This window comes from Engraulis encrasicolus, chromosome 23 (genome assembly GCF_034702125.1).
Source record: "Engraulis encrasicolus isolate BLACKSEA-1 chromosome 23, IST_EnEncr_1.0, whole genome shotgun sequence".
NCBI classification, from domain to species: domain Eukaryota; kingdom Metazoa; phylum Chordata; class Actinopteri; order Clupeiformes; family Engraulidae; genus Engraulis; species Engraulis encrasicolus.
The window spans coordinates 4,878,622-4,898,568 of NC_085879.1; the positions used below are offsets into that span (position 1 = coordinate 4,878,622).

Consider the following 19,947-nt stretch of genomic DNA (forward strand, 5'->3'; position numbering starts at 1 on the left):
CTAGGGCTGGGCCAACCAAGCAATTGCCCGGTGCGGCACCTGAGAGGGGGCGGCACCATCACGATACCCCACCCCAATGACATCATGAAAATCACCAATTAGTGCTAAGTACTAACATGCCATTTCCATGCTACTTAACACTATTGCAACAATAGCATGACATAGAGGCTTTTATCTTCAGTTATAAGCGTTTTCTACCGATTTTGAGGGATTATTTTTACAGGGGGCCCGGGGTGCCAGTTATCGTAGGATGGCCCGTGTGTGCAGGCATGCATGCGTGCGTGCATGCCTGCCTGTCAACTCGTCACGCGTGTGTGCGTGTGCGTGTGTGTGCGCGCGTGCGTGTGCGTGCTTGTGTGCGTGTGTGTGTGTGCGTGCGCGCGTGTGTGTGTCACCTCTTCATCTGTATGTGTGTGTGTGTGTGTGTGTGTGTGTGTGTGTGTGTGTGTGTGTGTGTGTGTGTGTGTGTGTGTGTGTGTGTGTGTGTGTGTGTGTGTGTGTGTGTGTGTGTGTGTGTGTGTGTGTGTGTGTGTGTGTGTGTGTGTGTGTGTGTGTGTGTGTGTGTGTGTGTGTCTATGTTGTTTGCTGTTGTGAGGTTCACTTAGAGAAGAGTAAACAGGGCCCAAACAGGAAGCGGCCTGAAAGGCACCTTTCTCCCTCTGAGGATGCTGTCATGCTCCGAGCCGGAGCAGCTTTATGGGGGAAATGGTGGTGAAGTTTTAATATGAGCTCTGTGATTCATAATCGGGAAATCAACCCTCAGTAATATGCCGACTGAGCAAATTGGACATTAAAACCCAACCAAAAAAAACAACCTAAAAAAACCCAATCAAACAAAGAAAACCCCACGATCGGCTTCATAAGACCATTGAGTTGGTGCGCACTCATGCGTCACATCGATAATGTTGTATGACATACAGAGGAGACAGACAGTGGGAGAGTGGGAGTGTGAAATGGTTTGTCAGTCACAGAAATTACAGTACGTTCATCTCATGTGGTTTTGAGAAACCCACAGGTCTTCAGCCAGCGTTCCCAGACATTCATGAAAAGCAAGAGCTCCAAGCAGCAGCCTGGATGTGTTCCTGTACAAAGTTGTTGCGTGTCCTCCCTCCCTCAACTACCCACCCCCACTTCTCCCATCACTCTCTGTACTTTTCTATCTTTTTCACCCTTGAGCCCTCTGTTTATTCTCTCTCTCTCTCTCTCTCTCTCTCTCTCTCTCTCTCTCTCTCTCTCTCTCTCTCTCTCTCTCTCTCATGACAGAGCCACGTCTGCAGGCCGTGAAAAGCTGTTGTAATTACACCTCCTCCTCCTCCTCCTCCTCCATCACAGCAGCCGTTTGCTTGTGCTTTAAGGATCTGACTGCAGGGCCCGGGTGGAAAATGCCACGTTGCATAGCAGCTATTTTTTTTCTCCTTCCCTCCACTTGTCTCCTCCAGATGTTTTCCTCTTTACAGCTCTCTCGGTACACGCAGTACAGGCATGAACAATCAACAACAGAGGCAGAACCACATCGAACGATGCATAGGCCAGGCACCCTTGACCTGACTGCTCAGCACCTTGTACTTGGCCAATGTAAAGTTACCTTTTTTTAGTTCCTAGTACTGGACACATTTTGATGACATTCCATAACAGAAATTATTCGTTTTTGGAACTTATATGGATTAATTTCTGGCTCTAGGATTTTTAATTATTTATATATTTTTTGAATATATTTTTTAAAATTCACTATTGCTACATGGGGCATACTTTTGGCTTTTTTTTTTTCGTGCTTAAAACTTGAGAGCATTTGATACTAGTCCTTTGCTGATTGGAATTGAGCCAGCTTGGCTGAGGCCTGCATTTTCTGAGTGCCATTCTAGTTGACATGGTATTATCTGATATTGTCTGATATTGTCTGAGGGCCAGTGGACTCAGAGACAGATATTTGGCTGTGGGACAGAGGTAGGGTAGGGGTGGTACAGACGACCAGACCCATACACAGACAGACAGACAGACAGACAGACAGACAGACAGACAGACAGACAGACAGACGGGGAGAGAGGGAGGGAGGGAGGAACAGACAGAGAGGAAACAGTCAGAGAGGAAAACGTGAACAGTGACATTTCAAAGGCCGATGGAATTTTAGTCTTCAAAGAGATTTATTGTAAATTGTCCATTTTACATTCGGTTACAAAAATCCATTGATTTTCACACACACACACACACACACACACACACACACACACACACACACACACACACACACACACACACACACACACACACACACACACACACACACACACACACACACACACACACACACACACACACACACACACACACACACACACACACACACACTGAAGGTGTGAAAGTGAACCCTGACAGGAGAAGAGACAGTGACAGTGCCTAAACACGTGTGCTGGTATTTCCAGGGACAAAAAAGTACAGTTCATAAAATATCTAGAGGGTTTAAAAGACAATGCATGCCATCGCCTTAAACATGCGTCAACACAGGGCTGAAGGTCAGGATTTTGCCCACAGACATGAATTTGAACCTCAATGGCTATGTTCAAACAAAGGTTTGCCAATGGAAACATGTAGGCCTTATTTATTCCTCAATTATTAACGCATGATATTGTGTTGTATAATTTTCTATGTGACTTCTGTTTGAGTGTTTGTAACACATTCACTTCTCAAATTATTTTACTCATATTAAATAAGCCTAATAAGAAAATGTAAACAAGTCATGGATTACGAAAAGTCATTTATTATAATTATTTCAAAAATTTTAATCAAAGTATAATATAATCCAACACAATTCTCTGCGTGCATCTTCTATGAGAAAAAAACACATCAACATTTATATTAAAATATATACAAATTTAATTATAGCGATATTTACAGAGCTAAACAAACTTTCAAGGCAAATATTTTTTTCCACATAAAACATACATTAAACTCCATCTCTAAACCATAAAATATGTGCTTACGGGAAGGCAGCGTTAACCGTGGGGCGGCCCTCTGTCAGTGCTGGACTGGCATGAGAAATCAGGCCGAGCATTTTTTTAGCCAAGGCCGGTCCACCAGGCATTGAGAGAGACAACAAACCCTTTTAGAAAGTGTAATCATCTAATTCTAGCTTTTTAACAGCCGAAATGATTTATTAATATCTGACTTTATTAATATCTGACGTTATTAATATTTGCGTTATTAATATTTGCGTTATTAATATCCCAAAGAGGCCTGCTGTAGCGGCATGAGGACTGATACCATTGAGGGGGGGGGCCAGACCAAAATAATCCAATCCAAAGTCCACCGAGCAAATGCCCTGTATGCCATACGGCCAATCCAGCCATATCCTCTGACCAAGGCTGACGAGTTGGGGAGGAGGGGAGAGCTGAGCCGGGGGCTTTAGTTAGTGGGAGGGAGGGCTGTCTGGACCTGCCCACTGCAAATGTCTTCTCTAGGAAAGTTGAGCCACAGTTAGATAGTTTCAGACCCTCGCTCCTGCTGACTGCTGCTCGGGCTTCTCAACTTGAAGGAAAGAAAGGTAGGCTATGTGATATACGATGCAATCCTTGAAGACTTTATTCTTTCTTTTGCCTGTTCTCTCAAGCTGAAGAACTTTATCTTCCTTTTCTTGCCTTTTTAAAGTTATGCAAAGTGGGCATTCTTCAGAAAACTGACATTCCAGTGCTTTGTGATATACTTCAGGTGGTGAAAAATGACCCTTCCAGGCAATTCTATGGTACATTTGCTTTAGTCTGTGCAGTGTGCATTATGAGCCTGAGAGATGAGATGAGTTGCCTCAGCATATTGCCTTGGGGAATACTGCAGCTGCTGTCTCGTAGAGCGTTGATTAATGTTGATTGATGACATGCTCTGTTATCGTTTTTTTTTCACAACAAAATTATAACATGAGCCAAACTTCATATGTTTAAAACATTGAACTATGAGCTACCATGGACAAAGAACCTTTTCTACTACTTAACATGAATGCTTTTTGACCATTTATTTACATTTCCACTCACCATCTTGTGTGTGCCTTTTTTGTTGTTGTTTGAACAAGCTCACTGTGACATTCTTTTGTGCTGGAGTATTGTATGCCACATAGGCAGTAGTGGGAGGGGTGAGGGAAAGCAGGGAAAAGCAGGAGTGGACAGAGAGCAGGGAGAGAGGGAGTGTGGGGGGGGTGTAGAGAGAGAGAGAGAGAGAGAGAGAGAGAGAGAGAGAGAGAGAGAGAGAGAGAGAGAGAGAGAGAGAGAGAGAGAGAGAGAGAGAGAGAGAATGAAAGGGAAGGTTGAGAGAGAAAGAGAGAGAGAGTGAGTCAGTGGGAGAGAGAGAGAGATGGACTGAAAGAGAGGGGGGAATGGGAGAAGCGCCACAAAGCCTGAGAGAGCCTAGTCTTGTCTATTAGCCCTCCCAGACCAATTACTCCCATCAAAAGGAATGTTTGTAGTCGTGGCCATCCCCACCAGCTGTTGGGACAGTTTGTTATGCTGTGCAGATGCAGATGTCTTCCCTCCCGCTGTACAAACAAGGACACTGTCCACATCACTATCATTATCTCCCAGCTGCTTATGCTTATGCTCTGCTGTTTATATATGAAGTGTTCGGATGCAAAACTCAACTCAAGTCCACTGGGGAGGGAGACAGACAGACAGACAGACAGACAGACAAGACAGACAGACATAGAGAGAGACAGAGAGAGACAAAGACAGAGACAAAGAAAGACAGGCAGACAAAGAGAAAGACAGACAGCAAGAGCGAGAGAGTGCATGCTATATTGCCCTCAGGTCTAGTACACATACCTACGTATGTGCCACGCTTCTGCACGCACACACAACTCTCCAATCATTTAATTGAATTATGTAAATTTGTTTTTCTGGTTCCTCACTCTGACATGCCAAAGTGCCATCAACTTCCCAGTGGAAAAGCTTGTGCACGTCAAGAGGAACAGGATCTGCTTTTACTTGAACATTTTAAAAGCACATACTCATAATACCTCCTTGAAGTCATCCTCCCAGATTTCAAACTTTACTTTGTATTTCTACATTCTGCACATTTGAGACCAACCGAGAACTTCTGCAAACTTCTGCAGTTCTGCAAAGCATTATTGTGAGCATTCTTAAACCAGGTCGAGACCAAAAGGGGATCACGGTTTGCATGCATGACCAGGCGACCTTTCAGAACAGACCTATTGAGCAGATTAGATGCCATTTGCTCTCTATCTGGGGGACACTGACAGGGAAGAAAATGCTTTGGTGATTTTTGCTCTCTCTTCACCATTACCAACAGCAAACGTAGGTAGAGGCAAAAAAAATTCCGCAGCTCTGTCCTGGGAAGGGAATCAGCCGTCAAGGGACTGTCAGAAACTCCCCTTGGAGTCTGGGTGAGAAATGAAGAGGAGGGAGGTATGGGGGGGAGGGAAAGAGGAAAAGAGGGGTAATAACGAAGGGAAGAAATCTGTCAGAGGTAGGTTTGCATTATCCGTTCCGGAGGGGCCTGCAAATGAAACCACAGTAAGCTGGCAGAGATCCAGAATGCTTGAGGGGCTATGACCTGAACACAGGGGTGTCGCTCAGGGGGGCAAAGTGTGACTGAGTCACCTGGGCCCCATGTTCATAGGGGGCCCACTGACAGGCCGATTTATGAAGATATATGGCTAGGGGGTCCATTGGAGCTGATTGTACATAGGGCCCAAAATGTGCTGCCACGCCCCTGCCTGAACTCATAACAAGACCAAGGCAAAGAGGAGAGAGAACGACACACCTTAGGCTACCAACACAAAAGCTCCCCCCATCCATTTAGTTCCAGTTTTCAGGTTGACCATTACAAACTAATTTGGTTAGTGTAGAAGTAATTAATCAGTTCAGGAAACAACAATATGGGATTTTGGAACAATTATAGTACTGAAATGAAATAAAGACGATTATTCCCGATCTGGTATTAACCTGCATCTTGGTCCCTCCCAAATAAGATGGAATGCAGACTACAGGAATTCCGTGCAATAAAAATATGGCTCGTTTTATTGAATTTTATATTAAAAAATAGAATGCATAGTCCACAAGCAATCCAAAAGAAAACAAGCAAAGGATATGAAAGCCCCCCACCCACTCCTCGATAAATCTTTTTTGCTGAACAAAAGCAAGCATTCACAGGCCAGCAACAACAGGTTGTAAAGAGGGCAAGAGCTGAAAAGGTTTAACTCACCAAGTATGCAGGGTGGGGAGAGAGGGGGGCGTGCAGGTCGGGGCCAGGATGACTTTGATAGATCAGGTGACCTAAATCAGGTTACACCGACCGACAGCACGTTTTCAGTCCTCTTTTGTTCTGCCTCACTCAAAGATTTGGTCTTCATTTCCCTTCCCATATTTACACATTCACTCATTCATTTGTTTGTTTATTTGTTTATTTACATTCAAAGGGGTGAACATTTCCAATCCAAACGCTGACACTCAGCAGCCACCCCAATGATATCCACTGCTGTTGCCATATCAGCTCAGCTCTGGCCAAGGCTGCTGCTCTCCCCCGCTCCTTTCAAGTGGTGGTCTCCAAGGGCCATGGGGGAGTTTTCCATCCCGGCACAGATGCAGGCGGGTAATTGCCCACTAACCGACAGGTGGCTCGCACAGGGGGGAGTTACGTTTTGAGCCAAGTGGCTTCCTGTTCCCATAAATCATGGTTCTGCCACACGGCCCTCTCCAAAAAAGCCTGTGATGCCATGCTTGGAACAAATAACAGTCATTGCAGTTAGTCGGGCAGGGATAAAGAGTGGTTTGAACATCTTTTAGAGACCTTTCAGACTGAAGTAGGACAGGAAAATAAGGTGTTATGCCTTTCTTATTTGTATAATAGCTTTCATCCAGTAGCGTTTCTGGAGGAAATAAGCAACTTGGCTGAATAACGCGCTACCTGTTGCTCTACTGGGTTGGATCAACAGGAAACCTAGGCTTATTTCCTTATTTGGCAGCTTTATTTGACCACTGGGCCAGGCAGAGGGGAAAAAGGGAGACTTTCAGCGTGATATGTGTGGCACCACTTGTGTTGGAGCTCTCTGTCTCCTGCACCCAGTGTTGTTTTTTCAGCCTTTTTTTAAACCACCTGTTATGTCACTTCTGACGCTGAGTAAGAATTCCCTAATCCATGAACTTTTCGGGAAAGGGCTCCTTTGAAAAACGTCTCGCAGTGCACCCCTGTTTTTTTGCCCCAGTACGCCTGTGCCCTCCTCTCGCTTGCTTACTCAGTTAACCTCCAAATTAAATACGAAGCATGAGAAGGGATCCTTTATGTCACGCTGGCACTCTCTTCTTTTTGGGCTCTGTTTGATTATGTATTTGGCCCTCCAAATAAAACAACTTGTTTTGCTGTTGCGTCAGTTCACTGCAGAACTGGCTGTCATTCTGCTTTAGGAAGGACTACACAGTGTCTGATGGATATGAAGGGAACAGGGAGACCTTCTCTGCTCAACACAAGCTCGTTTTTAGTGATGATATCCATTTTCCCCTCCTTCATCTCCCACTAAGCCAGCACGGTCTAAAGCCTGCCTAAAAAGACATCCTTTTCCAATGCTTCCCCTGCTGAAATGAGACCCTTTCTCCCTCCTTCTGGGGACGGGAAAGAGGATTCCTTGTGTGCCGCCATTTGGGAACGTCATATCCTTCACTGTCTGCCGAGTCTCAGTATTTTTCCACACACCACTGGACCTATCAGATGCTCAAGTCATCCAGTTGACCTCAGCTGCCGAATCCCAGACTTCAATTCTCCGTCCAAGGAAAACACGGGGAAGGGAAAAGGACTGGCAGGCCCTTTAGTTTGGGGATTGGGCCTGTGTCCCATCCTGACTTAATGGCTGTCTGTCTGGCTGACACGCACGCTTGTGCCACATCCTCAGTGAGTCAGTCAAGTCTGCAGAGCTTGCAGAGGTCGCCTTTCTTGAAGTAGTGAATGTAGCCACACGTAGGCCTGCAGAAAAGCAGGAATTCTTCTGCCAATTGGTCCAATCTGATTACATTTTATAGGCTACTGAACTGAACCTGGAGATCAGCTTTATGGATTTTTAAAAAAAAAAATCCAACTATTATTTTTTCTGTGTTGGACTAACCTATATATTCCCAGTAAGTATGTGGTACAAAAAACACTTCTGTTCTTAAAAGGGAAAGGTTGTGAAAACTTCACTGGGCCAATGCAGTCTGATTCTGACTCTTTAAGCAAGAGCTCAAAACCTCAAATGCCAAACGTCCGTAACCAAATACCACCACCTCCCCATGTCGCCTAGGACACAGGAACTATATTGTCAGAAGCTTAGGAATTTGTCAAGGTTTGGCAATTAACTGTTGGCATGCCTTAGGGGGGTTGCTAAGCAAATTGTTTCAGGGTCAGCAACTTCCAACAGTGCTTGCAATGCTAATGGTAACATAGAAGTAAATAACATTTGACTCTGACATGGCAACCTTTCTGCTGCTGTCAGTTAAACTTTGTTTAAAATTCAATTTAAAACCAACAATGTTGGCATACACTGAATTTCAGAATTTTTGGAATGTTGTTTTTTTCCTTGACTAGGTTGAATAAACCAACATAAAAATCAACATAATCTTACGGGTCTTTCTCACAATATTCCATTATTAAATTTCATACTGTTTTCCCCAACTTTTGCGACATACTTATGTCATTTGTTTCCATGGATATGCCTGCTTAACCCACCACAACCATTCCTCTCAAAAAACCTTTAGCTGAAGAATAACTGTTGTTCAGATCTGGCATTCTCTGTTCTTTGTGAAAGTATTGAATGAAATGTTCTTGTTTGTGAGCAGTTTAAGCAAAGCAATAAACACCAGGGGTAATACCATTGGTAATACTTTATAGCTAAGCGCTTGGCATTGTGTTTAACCCCAAAACATGTTCCACATCTCATCGCACAGCTTTTTCAAATCCATGATAGCTTGGAGGCTGTATTGTGTTTGCTTCATATATGGGCCTAATCAGGTTCATTTGGAATTAGCTTTCCTCCATAATTCAGTGTAAGACTTGGGCTTTGATATCATTGCTGTGATGGCTTATTTGAATCGATGTCAACAGTGGGTCCATGGGGAATGGGAAAGGCACATTTCTCACGATTGTGTGCAGACACCGATAAAAGAGACAAAAACAATGGCAGAAGAGGCTAATCTCACATGAAAAACAAGAAAATAAACTTGACAATGCCTTGAAAACAAGAAATCTTACTGGTCCATAAAACAGAAAAGGCACATTTCATGCAGAACCCCTCACTCCATTTCTTGCGCTTTTTTCCCCCTCTCTAGCCATACAATCTACTTCTTTGTCACATATTTTACAGAGGAAGAGAGTGAGACAGAACAAACAGGCAGAGGCAGCGTATCTACATCAGTCTCCGTGCTTGAGGCAGGAACTTCTCTCACCATCTGGAGCAGAGAATGTCTAGAAATTTTAATGGGGGCCATAGGGGTCATTTGTTTGCCTAGAGAGCGTAAGGCATAACAAAAGGAGAGATATCCTCGTTGTGCATGGGAAATATGGGCAACTGAGAAAGTTTTCAGTCAGTGTTTAACATAATGTAAGGAGAGAAACAGTTGCCCACCAACCGAGAAAAAAAATGAAAGAATGAGAGTTATACTGGAATGTCAAAGGATGGATGCCTGGCTTGTTCTAGCTTGTACTTGTTCGCCTCTGTGCTTGCTTGAATTTGTACGCATTGTACATTTTTTCGTCTGCATGCAAACCTGACAGCAATATCTACTCGCTGTGTGACGTCTTTTTCAAGGCTTTCCCTTGTGCTGTGCTGTGCTGTCCCTGTACTGTAGATGTTATCTTCTGTGATACCCAATCAGGGCTGTTGATAGCGAGGTCTACACTGTCCAACATACACATGATGATGATGAATATTTTGTCTGTGTTTTGCAGGCTGAAACACAACATGAGGGTGTGGATCATCTTTCTTCTTTGCCTATCCGGCAAGGCCTTGGCTGCTCCTGTAAGTCAGATGGAGGGACTGTATACTGAAAATTATGCATTGCAAATTTAACACTAGTGTTATACTCCATGTGTTATACTTCATGTGTTGAATTAACACTGCATTATGTACTGTATGTAGTAGTTGTTCTATAATATAATGTTTTGAACTTTTGAGGCTTTGTTGACTCACTGAACTGTAAACAAACAAATGGCCTTGTAATTAGCCATCAAGAGTGTTAGTGTAAACTTTTGTGGCATAAATTTGAATTATGGGAAAAACACACAGTCTTACTAAACTTCATGACTGCACAAGTCAGAGAGTAAATCTTTCCTCTTAGCACTGCAAACATTCCTTGTCTCATTAAAAACAAAACAGAAAACCCCCCAAAAATAAAGCTTTGCAAATATTGTGTGACAAGGCGTGTTATGGCATGCATGAGTGACAGTTCTGAATGGTTGTTTGTCAGATGGAGGAGGATGCCATCGCCGTAGACGACCCAGCTGCTGTTGAGGAGCCTGTTGTGGAGGAGGAGCTCCCTGTGGAGGAGGAGTACCCAGTGGAGGAGGAGGTCCCTGCGGAGGAGGAGGTCATCATTGAGGAGGTGACCCCACCAACATGTTTTTAGGCCCCACTTAAAGCGCAAGATAGGACAGGAAGTGTCCATGGAGTGGAATTTGTGAGGAAATGCATAGCCACCATACGAAATCTTTAACGATAGATATTCATGCTTCAAATTAGCACATGTGTCATGTTTAGGACCTTTTTCACACCAAACACACCATAAGGGTCCGTAGGACTTTGAGGAATTTGCTGCTACGACAGTGAAGATCACAATGGGAAAAGGGTTCTTGTGCCAGAACAGATGTTTCCGTTGTTGTCATTGAGGAGATGACCCACCCTTCCCTTAAAGGCACTGTATGTGATAATTGCGCCATTTTTTGAGAGTCTGTGTGATGATTTGTGAGGGACTTGGAGTCCGGGTATACGATCCTCTGCTACATAGAGTTTTGGCAATAAAGTAGGGCCTCACACTGCCCACCACCAGACAATGTTTAGAATTATGCCTCTCAAAGCAGAAAAAAAATCACATATTGTGACTTGAAGAATAAAAAAGCCACACCAAAAAAGAGGGCCTGTTTGGACCCCTTGAGGAATTGGCTGTTGCGTGCTGTGACAGAGTGAAGATCACATAACAATGGGAAAAGGGTTCTTGCGCCGAGAACAGATGTCCCTCTATTTAAGTGTGTCCACAGTTTCCTGCTGCAAGTCTTGTGGGAGTTTTTAAAGCCACAGTGGACGGCAAATATAGCTCAAAGGAAACAATCATGTCTCAAGCAGATGTCTGCTGTTTTTGGACACAAAAATGCTAGGGCTTGCCTGTTTCCTCTCTTCTACAAGAGGCTCCTGGTACATATACCACTTCAGGGTTAGCTGTTTGGGTTTGTGGCTTTGGCAGTAACATCGGTACTGTATGTGCTGCGGTGGACATCAAGCCAGCACTTTCCTTGCTCACAGTAAATCTTCACAGTGTTGATTTGACACTCACAAAACAGGAACAACTGGAAAAGTGTTGAATTCAACTCTACAAGCATGGAATTCGAGCTTAACAGTATTGAATTAACACTACGAATTATTCTGTGTGTCTGTGGCTCAGGGCGACGAGGTTGGAGTGAACCCCGTTCAGGTGGAGACTGGAGAGGAGGAGGCCTTTGATGAAGCCATCGATGCCGAGGAAGTCATCACCGAGAGTGAGTAGTGCCTACTGCAGCCTTGACAAATAAACTTCAAATGTAGCCTACAGGAAATGGCTTGTGAGTGCCGAATATAGACGTGACAAATAAACTTCACATAGAAATGGGAATCATTAAAATGAAGGAAGAGTCACAGGGCACAAAAGCGTTATGCGTGGCATGGCTGCAACTATTTGTTTTAAGACCTTGACATAGGCCTATTTTTCATCTTGACTTACACGCTCTGTAAAGCAAGGGCTTATATCTTGCAATGTTGCTGTAGATCATCACCGACAGTGACAATGATGCATGTATGGCACGAATTGAGATTTAAGAGACTTGAGCTTTGAGCGTAAAACGTTTGCGTCGAAAATCTGCCGTCGAGATTGTGCATGGGCAGGACGCAAAACTGCGGGTAATGACAGGCTGTGCTCCCTCCATTCCGCCAGAGCTGCAATTATGTCGCCCCTGCTATGGCATTATAAACACCGGCTATGGCAGCCATGCTGAAACAGGGAGGCGCAGCATGAAGCCGCAACATAATTCACCCTCAGAACAACACAGGGACGGATTGCCCTTTTCCTCTGTGACTCACAGCAAAGCGGACACACGACACATGTCCAAAAAGTCAGAGAATACATGCACGTCAGTAGCACACAGGTGCTACACTAAGCCAAAGATAACTGAAAGGAAATGATAAAGGTCCAAAACACTGTTCTGTGCTGCCAAACCTTTACCATTTCCTTACATGAGACATGTCCCCCTGTACTGTTCCAACAGATCCCTGCCTGAACCACCACTGCAAGAAGGGAAAGGTGTGCGAGGTTGATGACACCAACGCCCCCATCTGCGTGTGCCAGGACCCCACTACCTGCCCTGCTGCCGTTGGAGAGTTTGAGCATGTAAGTCACAAACATGTCAGGTTACTTTAGTTAGTCACAGTGTTTAACAATATCGTGTCCTTACAGAGCACTAAGAGCATAAGGTTAGGTGTAGGAAACTATGAGATGGAGAGGAGAGGACAGGAATGGAAAGACACAGACAGCAGGTTAGAACTAGTATAGGGAAAGTGGTTGGAAACAATGGCTCAATGGGAGGCACAAGGAGAGGATGAGGGAAAGTCACAGTGGTTCACCATGGCTTATTAGTTGAAGGTAGTCTTTCAACAGAGCCTCTACAGCTTCCAAGGGGGCATAGTCTTCGGGGGACGTTGGGAAGTAGTCAGCTGAGAGTGGAGTCACTCAGTTGCAATTGGGGACATTAGTCTATTTCTTTTTTTTAATACTGAGGGGGCTGGCAAGCTTATGATGAGGTCAAGCGGGCATTGGGAGGCTTATGATGAGGTCAAGGGGGCGCTTGTTCAAAGAAAGATCAGAATCACTGGTTTAAGGGTTAAGTAGCCTACCGACCTTGTCTTGTTCTTTGGGTGAGTTTAAGCACATAAACTCCACTCAGCTCAGTCAGAATGCATCAAACAGCAGTAAAAGGAATGCTATGTGGGAACATTTTGGATCAATTCTCTAGGACTCTAACCATAGAAAAGAAACACCAATGAAGTGATAAACCATTAAACAGAAAAAGTATCAACAACAAATTAATATTATTTAACTCAGTGGAACAGTGGCCCTCAAATTACAAAACTTGGTACACTTCACAGGTTACCGGTATGTCATGTATAGTATATTGTAGATCTTCACTCATAGCACTTGTGTGATTTCTTACAGGTGTGCGGCACTGACAACAAGACCTTTGACTCCTCCTGCCATTTCTTCGCCACCAAGTGCGCCCTGGAGGGAACAAAGAAGGGACACAAACTGCACCTCGACTACATCGGACCCTGCAAATGTGGGTCAATAGATCATGTACATTCCCCTCTCTGTCTCATCTACCTTTTCCGCTTTCCTTCATTTACTCCCTCCTCCATTCTAACCTACAACATCCACAAAGTACAGATACATACACATGCCATGCATTGGGGAGAGAGAGAGAGAGAGAGAGAGAGAGAGAGAGAGAGAGAGAGAGAGAGAGAGAGAGAGAGAGAGAGAGAGAGAAGAGAGAGAGAGAGAGAGAGAGAGAGAGAGAGAGAGAGAGAGAGAGAGAGAGAGAGAGAGAGAGAGAGAGAGAGAGAGAGAGAAATATGCAAATGCCCAGGAAAAATAAGCAGAATGTCAAGAGTGAGGGGAGGGAAAGCATTTCCCCCCCAGAGAATATTTAACATTTAACAGCACTCATAGAGGCCTTTCATCCAATATGTCAGGCAGAATGAATCCAGGGGATCGCCAGAGAGGCTTTTGGGGAGCGGTTGATTGATGGCCTCTGTGCTCAGAATGTCCCTCTGGGGGGCTGGCTTAGGACGAGAAAACATGGCACGGCAGGTCTATGCTTGCTTGTGCAATGCTCCGTTTTTGAAGGCTGTGGAAAGCTCTGATCCCACCCGGCGTTTCGTAGGAATGCAACATGTGGAAGTGAGCACTCACGAGATATGGGATGAAAAAGCAGAGTTCAGAATAATATTTTTCTCACTGTGGGCAAGAATATCAGACCACAAACAGCTGTTTCTATTGGCTTGATAGCAACAAAGTTGACTGATTTTCCAGTCAATTAGTGATGCATGAGCAACATGACACTGATACGATGACTTAGCTGAAGGAAAAAAAAAAACATCTGACACTCCAAGGCAAACAGACATCTTGCATATGCTTGAATGTCATTGAGACGGGAGCTAATGTGTTTGGGACTTCTGATGTCTGATCTTTAATAATCATGATGTGTTATTTCCTGCCCCAAGGAATAACTCAGCATTACATCAGTGGCAGGAGACAATGACCTAATGGTGTTATGACAATCAGATCTGAAATGAGTACATTGTGTTTTCAGCCCCGAAACCAAATGAGTACACTACAGGAGTCCACCGCAGGAGACACTGAGCGGATACATCCATGCTGTAGCTCTATTAGAAACTCACATGAGGACAGTGTTGCAGTTGGGTGAATGTAGGCACTACCCTGTGCATGTGTACTATAAATGGGTATGTGCCCATGGGGACCTAATCTTTTTTCCCAATCTTTCTCTCAGCCCCCCCACACCCCTTTTCTAAAGTAATTTCCTGAGTCAATTCACTATATATCCAGGAAAAATAGCAGGCGGAAGAAAAGCGCACCAGCCGATATCAAGGCTCAATCTGTAATGGACACTGTTTTGCTTTTCTCCAGACATCGCCCCTTGCCAGGAGAACGAGCTGAAGGAGTTCCCCCTGCGCATGAGGGACTGGCTCAAGAACGTCCTGGTCACCCTGTACGAGCGCGACGAGGACAACAACCTGCTCACCGAGAAGCAGAAGCTCAGGGTGAGTGGAACAACAACAACAACAACAACAACAACAACAACAACAACAACAACAACGATAACAACCTCTGGTAACACTTTATCTTCAAAAGGTCTACATAAGAATGACATGATGACATATGACAGGAACATTATTGATGTTTATGACTAGTGTCATAATTCAGAACACCCAAACAACGTCAACTTGACGTGGGTAATTCTTATGACAGTAAATGACACCCTTATCTGGACCCCTTCAAAGAAAGTGTTACCCAACAGCCCTCTTCAACAGGATCATCACAGACAGCTCAATTTTGATAAAGAAAAAGTATTTTTGTGGTGCCACAAATCCATGTTACCCTGACCAATAGTAAGGTGTATCTCTACCCCTGGAACCATGGCTGAAGTGCCCTTGAGCGAGCCACCTAACTCCACATTGCACTTGCCCCCTCCAGAATATCTGAGCATGCGATTGGTATGCTCTTCTCATTTGTTTTCTTACTCTCTCTGGGTACAGGTGAAGAAGATCTACGAGAACGAGAAGAGGCTGCAGGCTGGAGAGCACACCCTGGACCTCCTGGCTCTGGACTTCGAGAAGAACTACAACATGTACATCTTCCCCGTCCACTGGCAGTTCGGTCAGCTGGATCAGCACCCCGTTGATGGGTACGTAGTCATTCAGCGACATTTGAGAGCGGTCTACACACTTCAGCTTCCTAGATCAGATTTGTGGCCTCTGATGTATTTCTTGGATTTTTTTTTACTCAGCATCTAAGCCTACTTAAACTTCAGGTGTAGTACATTGTTGTTTTGTTACATTTGAGTCAATAACGGTTGAAAGCAACTCGGATGTGCTATTAACTCAGTGGAGATATTATAGTCTGTATAGGACAAATTATTCTTTGCGTGAGAACGGTTTGGCCAGGTTAATGTGTTTCATGGAGGTCAGTGAAATGAACTAAATATGACAGATTTTGTCAAACATGGCTTATACTCATAGGCATGTCTGGTATTTCATACCAGATAGTGCTGGCCGGGCCTTATATGGCTTGCAATGAAATCATGTTGGACTTTTCAACTGATATAATGCGAGGAAGTCAAAGCATTGACCCTACCCTGAACTCACTCTTAGTTCACATGTTTTAAATATTTACACAAGTAATGGTTTATAGATGTTTACATGACTGCTGTGGACGGCATGTGGTTCCTGTTACTCATAGGCCACAATTGTACAGGGTGTGGACAAAAACAGAGTACTTCATTTTAAAAAATCATTAAAAAAGTAAAATGCTTTATAAAAGTGTGTGTGTGTGTGTGTGTGTGTGTGTGTGTGTGTGTGTGTGTTTGTTGTTATTAGGTACCTGACCCACACGGAGCTTGCTCCTCTGCGTGCTCCTCTGATCCCCATGGAGCATTGCACAACCAGCTTCTTCGAGATGTGCGACGCTGATAGCGACAAATACATCGCCCTGGAGGAGTGGGCCCAGTGCTTTGGCCTCAAAGAGCGTGAGTGCAATTCAGACTTTTGCTGCTGTACATCAGAATAGGCTTCCCCAGGAAATAGTCAGAGGTATCCTGCCCCACACAGTAAGATAAGGCTACTTGAAGTACGCTTATAGCTACAGTAGCTATAGTCAAAATTTAAATTTACTCTAGTTGTTGTAGATATCTATTTTCTGTCAATTGAACGGATCCATGATGAATTCTTTAGATCCCTGAATTTCTAGAGGAGGCCCAATCAAATCATAAACAAGGCAATATTTTATTGTCATATATTATTATTACTCTAATTATTATGTTTCTTGTCCCCAATGTGCATAGGATCACTATTTCTAAGTTTGGACTGAAATTACTGGATACACTGAAGAATGGATTCACATATTTCATCTTGGTATTTTACAAAAAGAGCTAACTATGATGTCTCTTTTTTTCTTCTTTTGCAGAGGATGTCGACAAGGACATGGTCATCTAAATATTCCTGCAAGCTTCTTTGACGCTTCCTAGTTTTGATTGGGAGAGGTGCTAAAAAAACCTAAATTAAATTTCTACAGTAATGGTGCTAATGGCAAATCCTAACAGTGTACCTATACCACTAACAAAAGAAGAAAAACATGTGCACAGTACACATTATCCAACATGCCATAATGGTAGAGTGCTTTTACGTTTTGCCTTTCTTGTTTGTGCAGATTGAAAGAGAGCGTGTTGCAGGAATGTGCAGGGTAGGGCAGTCGTGGAAGGAGCGAATGCATGTAACGGCTTGGCAGTAATGTTGGCAAACTTGTAAAAAAGTAAAACGGGTGCACAAAGAGATATATATTTTTTTCACTCGATCAGGGCTTTTTTCTGAAAGAATTCATGAGGAGAAGAATTGTAAAATTGAAATAAAAGACACAAAATAAATGTCCCTTCTGCTTGCTTTATAAACTTATAGTGGTATTTGTTGCACTTTCGGGTGGTGGATTCATTTGAGGTTATCGTGTCCTTATGAGTAGACAAAGATGCTTCTTTAAACTTGAGCCCTGGACTTAAAGAAGTTTTATTTTATTTTATTAATTTTATGTGCTTTAATGGCTCTTGTTTCAAACTCGGGTCAACATGTTGAGTGTACTGATATTCAAACAATAAAAAGGATGTATAATTTGAACTGAGGAGGATGGAATCTCGCAGGGTGAGACTATTTCTCCTTCTAACTTGTTCGCTTTTATCGTTTTCATATTTTTTGCAACAGTGTGAGTATTATAAACTCTCTACATGAATAAAAACTACTGATTTTTTCCAACCCGATCTTTGCATGCATCTCTGCATTTCTGATATTTCTTCAGTGACTGGTGTTAAGCTTTTCACGCCTATTATTCACAAGCAGCTACCACGGCCACTTCACCTTTAAAAAATCGAGACTTAAACTCTGCCTTCACAGCTTCCATGTTATTATCTACTGTATTACATGAAGAGAAGCATGCTACAGCATTAAAAGCACTGTTAAAAAGCTAAATATGAACAGTGCAGCAGCCTACCTGCTGGAGATCTTTTTCACAACACAAGTTAAATGCAACTGCCTCTCACACATTGCCTTGCACACAACTGAAATGCTGCATCTATGTGCTTTGAGAACTGGGTACAATAATTAATGACCTTTCTCAACGGGGGCTCTACAGCCCCCCCTGGGGGCGTTAGCGAGCCAAGGAGGAGACAACTGTGAGGGGGGTTGGGGGCATTAGTCTGTTTCATATTTTTAATACTAAGGGGGTGTTGGCAGGCTTTATGGTGAGGTCAAGGGGGCTTTAATTTAAAAAAGGTATGCACATACTGATAGGACTATAATTGTCTGGACCATTAACCTGACGACAAAAGTCATTGTTAGGGATCACTTTGAACAACACAGTTGTGAAGGGGATGAGGAGAAATAACCTCACACCAAAAATTGCAAACTTAAGTGACTGTCAACTACTGAAATAAGGTTGACTGACTCTGCACACTGGTCTGTTCACCTCAAAGACATGTGTTTTTCATCAAAGAGGGTGGAGATGGTGCTTACGTAATGGCTGGTTTGTGTGCCTGGGCACTGGCACAGGAAACCAGATTTGAACCCTGTAATTAACTATTTTAAAATATCAATGGTCAATGGCCAGTGGTGTGCAACTTAAGAATAGTCCTATCTCCTTAAGAGTGACAACAAAACATACATCCTGTGCTGAAATTTTGCAAAGTAAGATGATAAAATGGCAAAAGAAAAGACCCTGCCATTGGGTAAGCAAACATATATCGTGCGTGCGTGCGTGCGTGCGTGCGTGCGTGCGTGCGTGCGTGCGTGCGTGCGTGCGTGCGTGCGTCCAATGATGTGGAGAGTGACAGATTGGGTTGTTCAGAGACAAAGAAAGAGTGTGCAGCTCAAACGTGCCACCAATGTTGTTTTTCAGACATATACATTTTGAGTTTCACATTTTAAAGGGTAACCTCTCTCAACAAATATTTTTTTTCTACTTAACTTCTTTACAACTCTGAATAATTTGCAAAGTTGGCCTGCAAACAAGAGAGCCGCATACAACCCTGAGAATTCCTTGTGTAGCCTACGGAGCAGGGTGAAACACGAGAAGCCATTCTCTGTGTGTGAATCCCCCGTGGAGTTCATCTGTGCAGAGAGAGAGAGAGAGCTTGGAAAGCATTCGCATGCATCTAACTTTCCTGCTCTCACCCAGTTACCAGTCTTACCCTTCCAGCCAGACACTCGCGTCAGGAATCTCAAACAATGGCAAAGATCCAACCACAAAGACAAGTCATGGTCCCACCCATGCCTCACAACAGGGAGGAGAGAGGGAGAGAGAAAACTCCATCTCCCACCCACCCTCTCTCTCTTTTTCTCCCTCTCCCCTTCTTTTGTGTACAGAATGTACAGTTTGGACTTTGATCAGTTCTGAAGCCTTTCAATGTGGGCATGTAGTCAAAACGAAAAACCTGACATAAGTAGCTACCCCAGTGCTGAAAAAAGGCATAAATGGAGAAAAAAGGTCATCAGAGAGTGGACCATGCACTTTACAACCCACCGCTCCATGGCATAAGTTTCAAAAATGGTTTCTAGAGCCATTTTTCATACCCAAGCTATGATCTTTCCAAGTAAAGTTGATTGTTTCCCCCCAAGTAGGCTTTAGGGCCATCTTCTATGTAACACAACTAGCAAAAACAGCCTACAGTTTTGACGAGGTATATATAAGATATATGATATGATATAGGCCTATGTAAAAATGAAATGCATAAAATACATGGAAATGTATGCTTAAGAGAGACATTTGAGCCAACATTTCTGGGTTGCCCTTTGACTTTGTTTCTTATCAAACTAGCTGTGTGTTTTGTGAGCCTGTTTTATGCATTTTATTTTTTGGTAGCCTACATATCAAGTTATTTTGAATTGAAGATCCAAAACAGGAGAGTTCCCCT

At 43.6% G+C, this 19,947-nt stretch overlaps 1 protein-coding gene across 1 annotated transcript; it reads left to right on the plus strand.

Moving 5' to 3' along the window:
- The first annotated feature begins 3,428 nt into the window (after positions 1 to 3,428).
- On the plus strand, positions 3,429 to 17,799 carry sparc (secreted protein, acidic, cysteine-rich (osteonectin)). The gene is made up of 10 exons (XM_063189697.1): positions 3,429 to 3,538; positions 9,910 to 9,979; positions 10,428 to 10,562; positions 11,616 to 11,709; positions 12,472 to 12,593; positions 13,416 to 13,536; positions 14,904 to 15,037; positions 15,533 to 15,681; positions 16,373 to 16,521; positions 16,959 to 17,799. Exons 2-10 carry the CDS (start codon positions 9,923 to 9,925, stop codon positions 16,985 to 16,987), a joined length of 990 nt encoding a protein of 329 aa, XP_063045767.1. The 5' UTR covers positions 3,429 to 3,538; positions 9,910 to 9,922; the 3' UTR covers positions 16,988 to 17,799.
- The last annotated feature ends 2,148 nt before the right edge of the window (positions 17,800 to 19,947 follow it).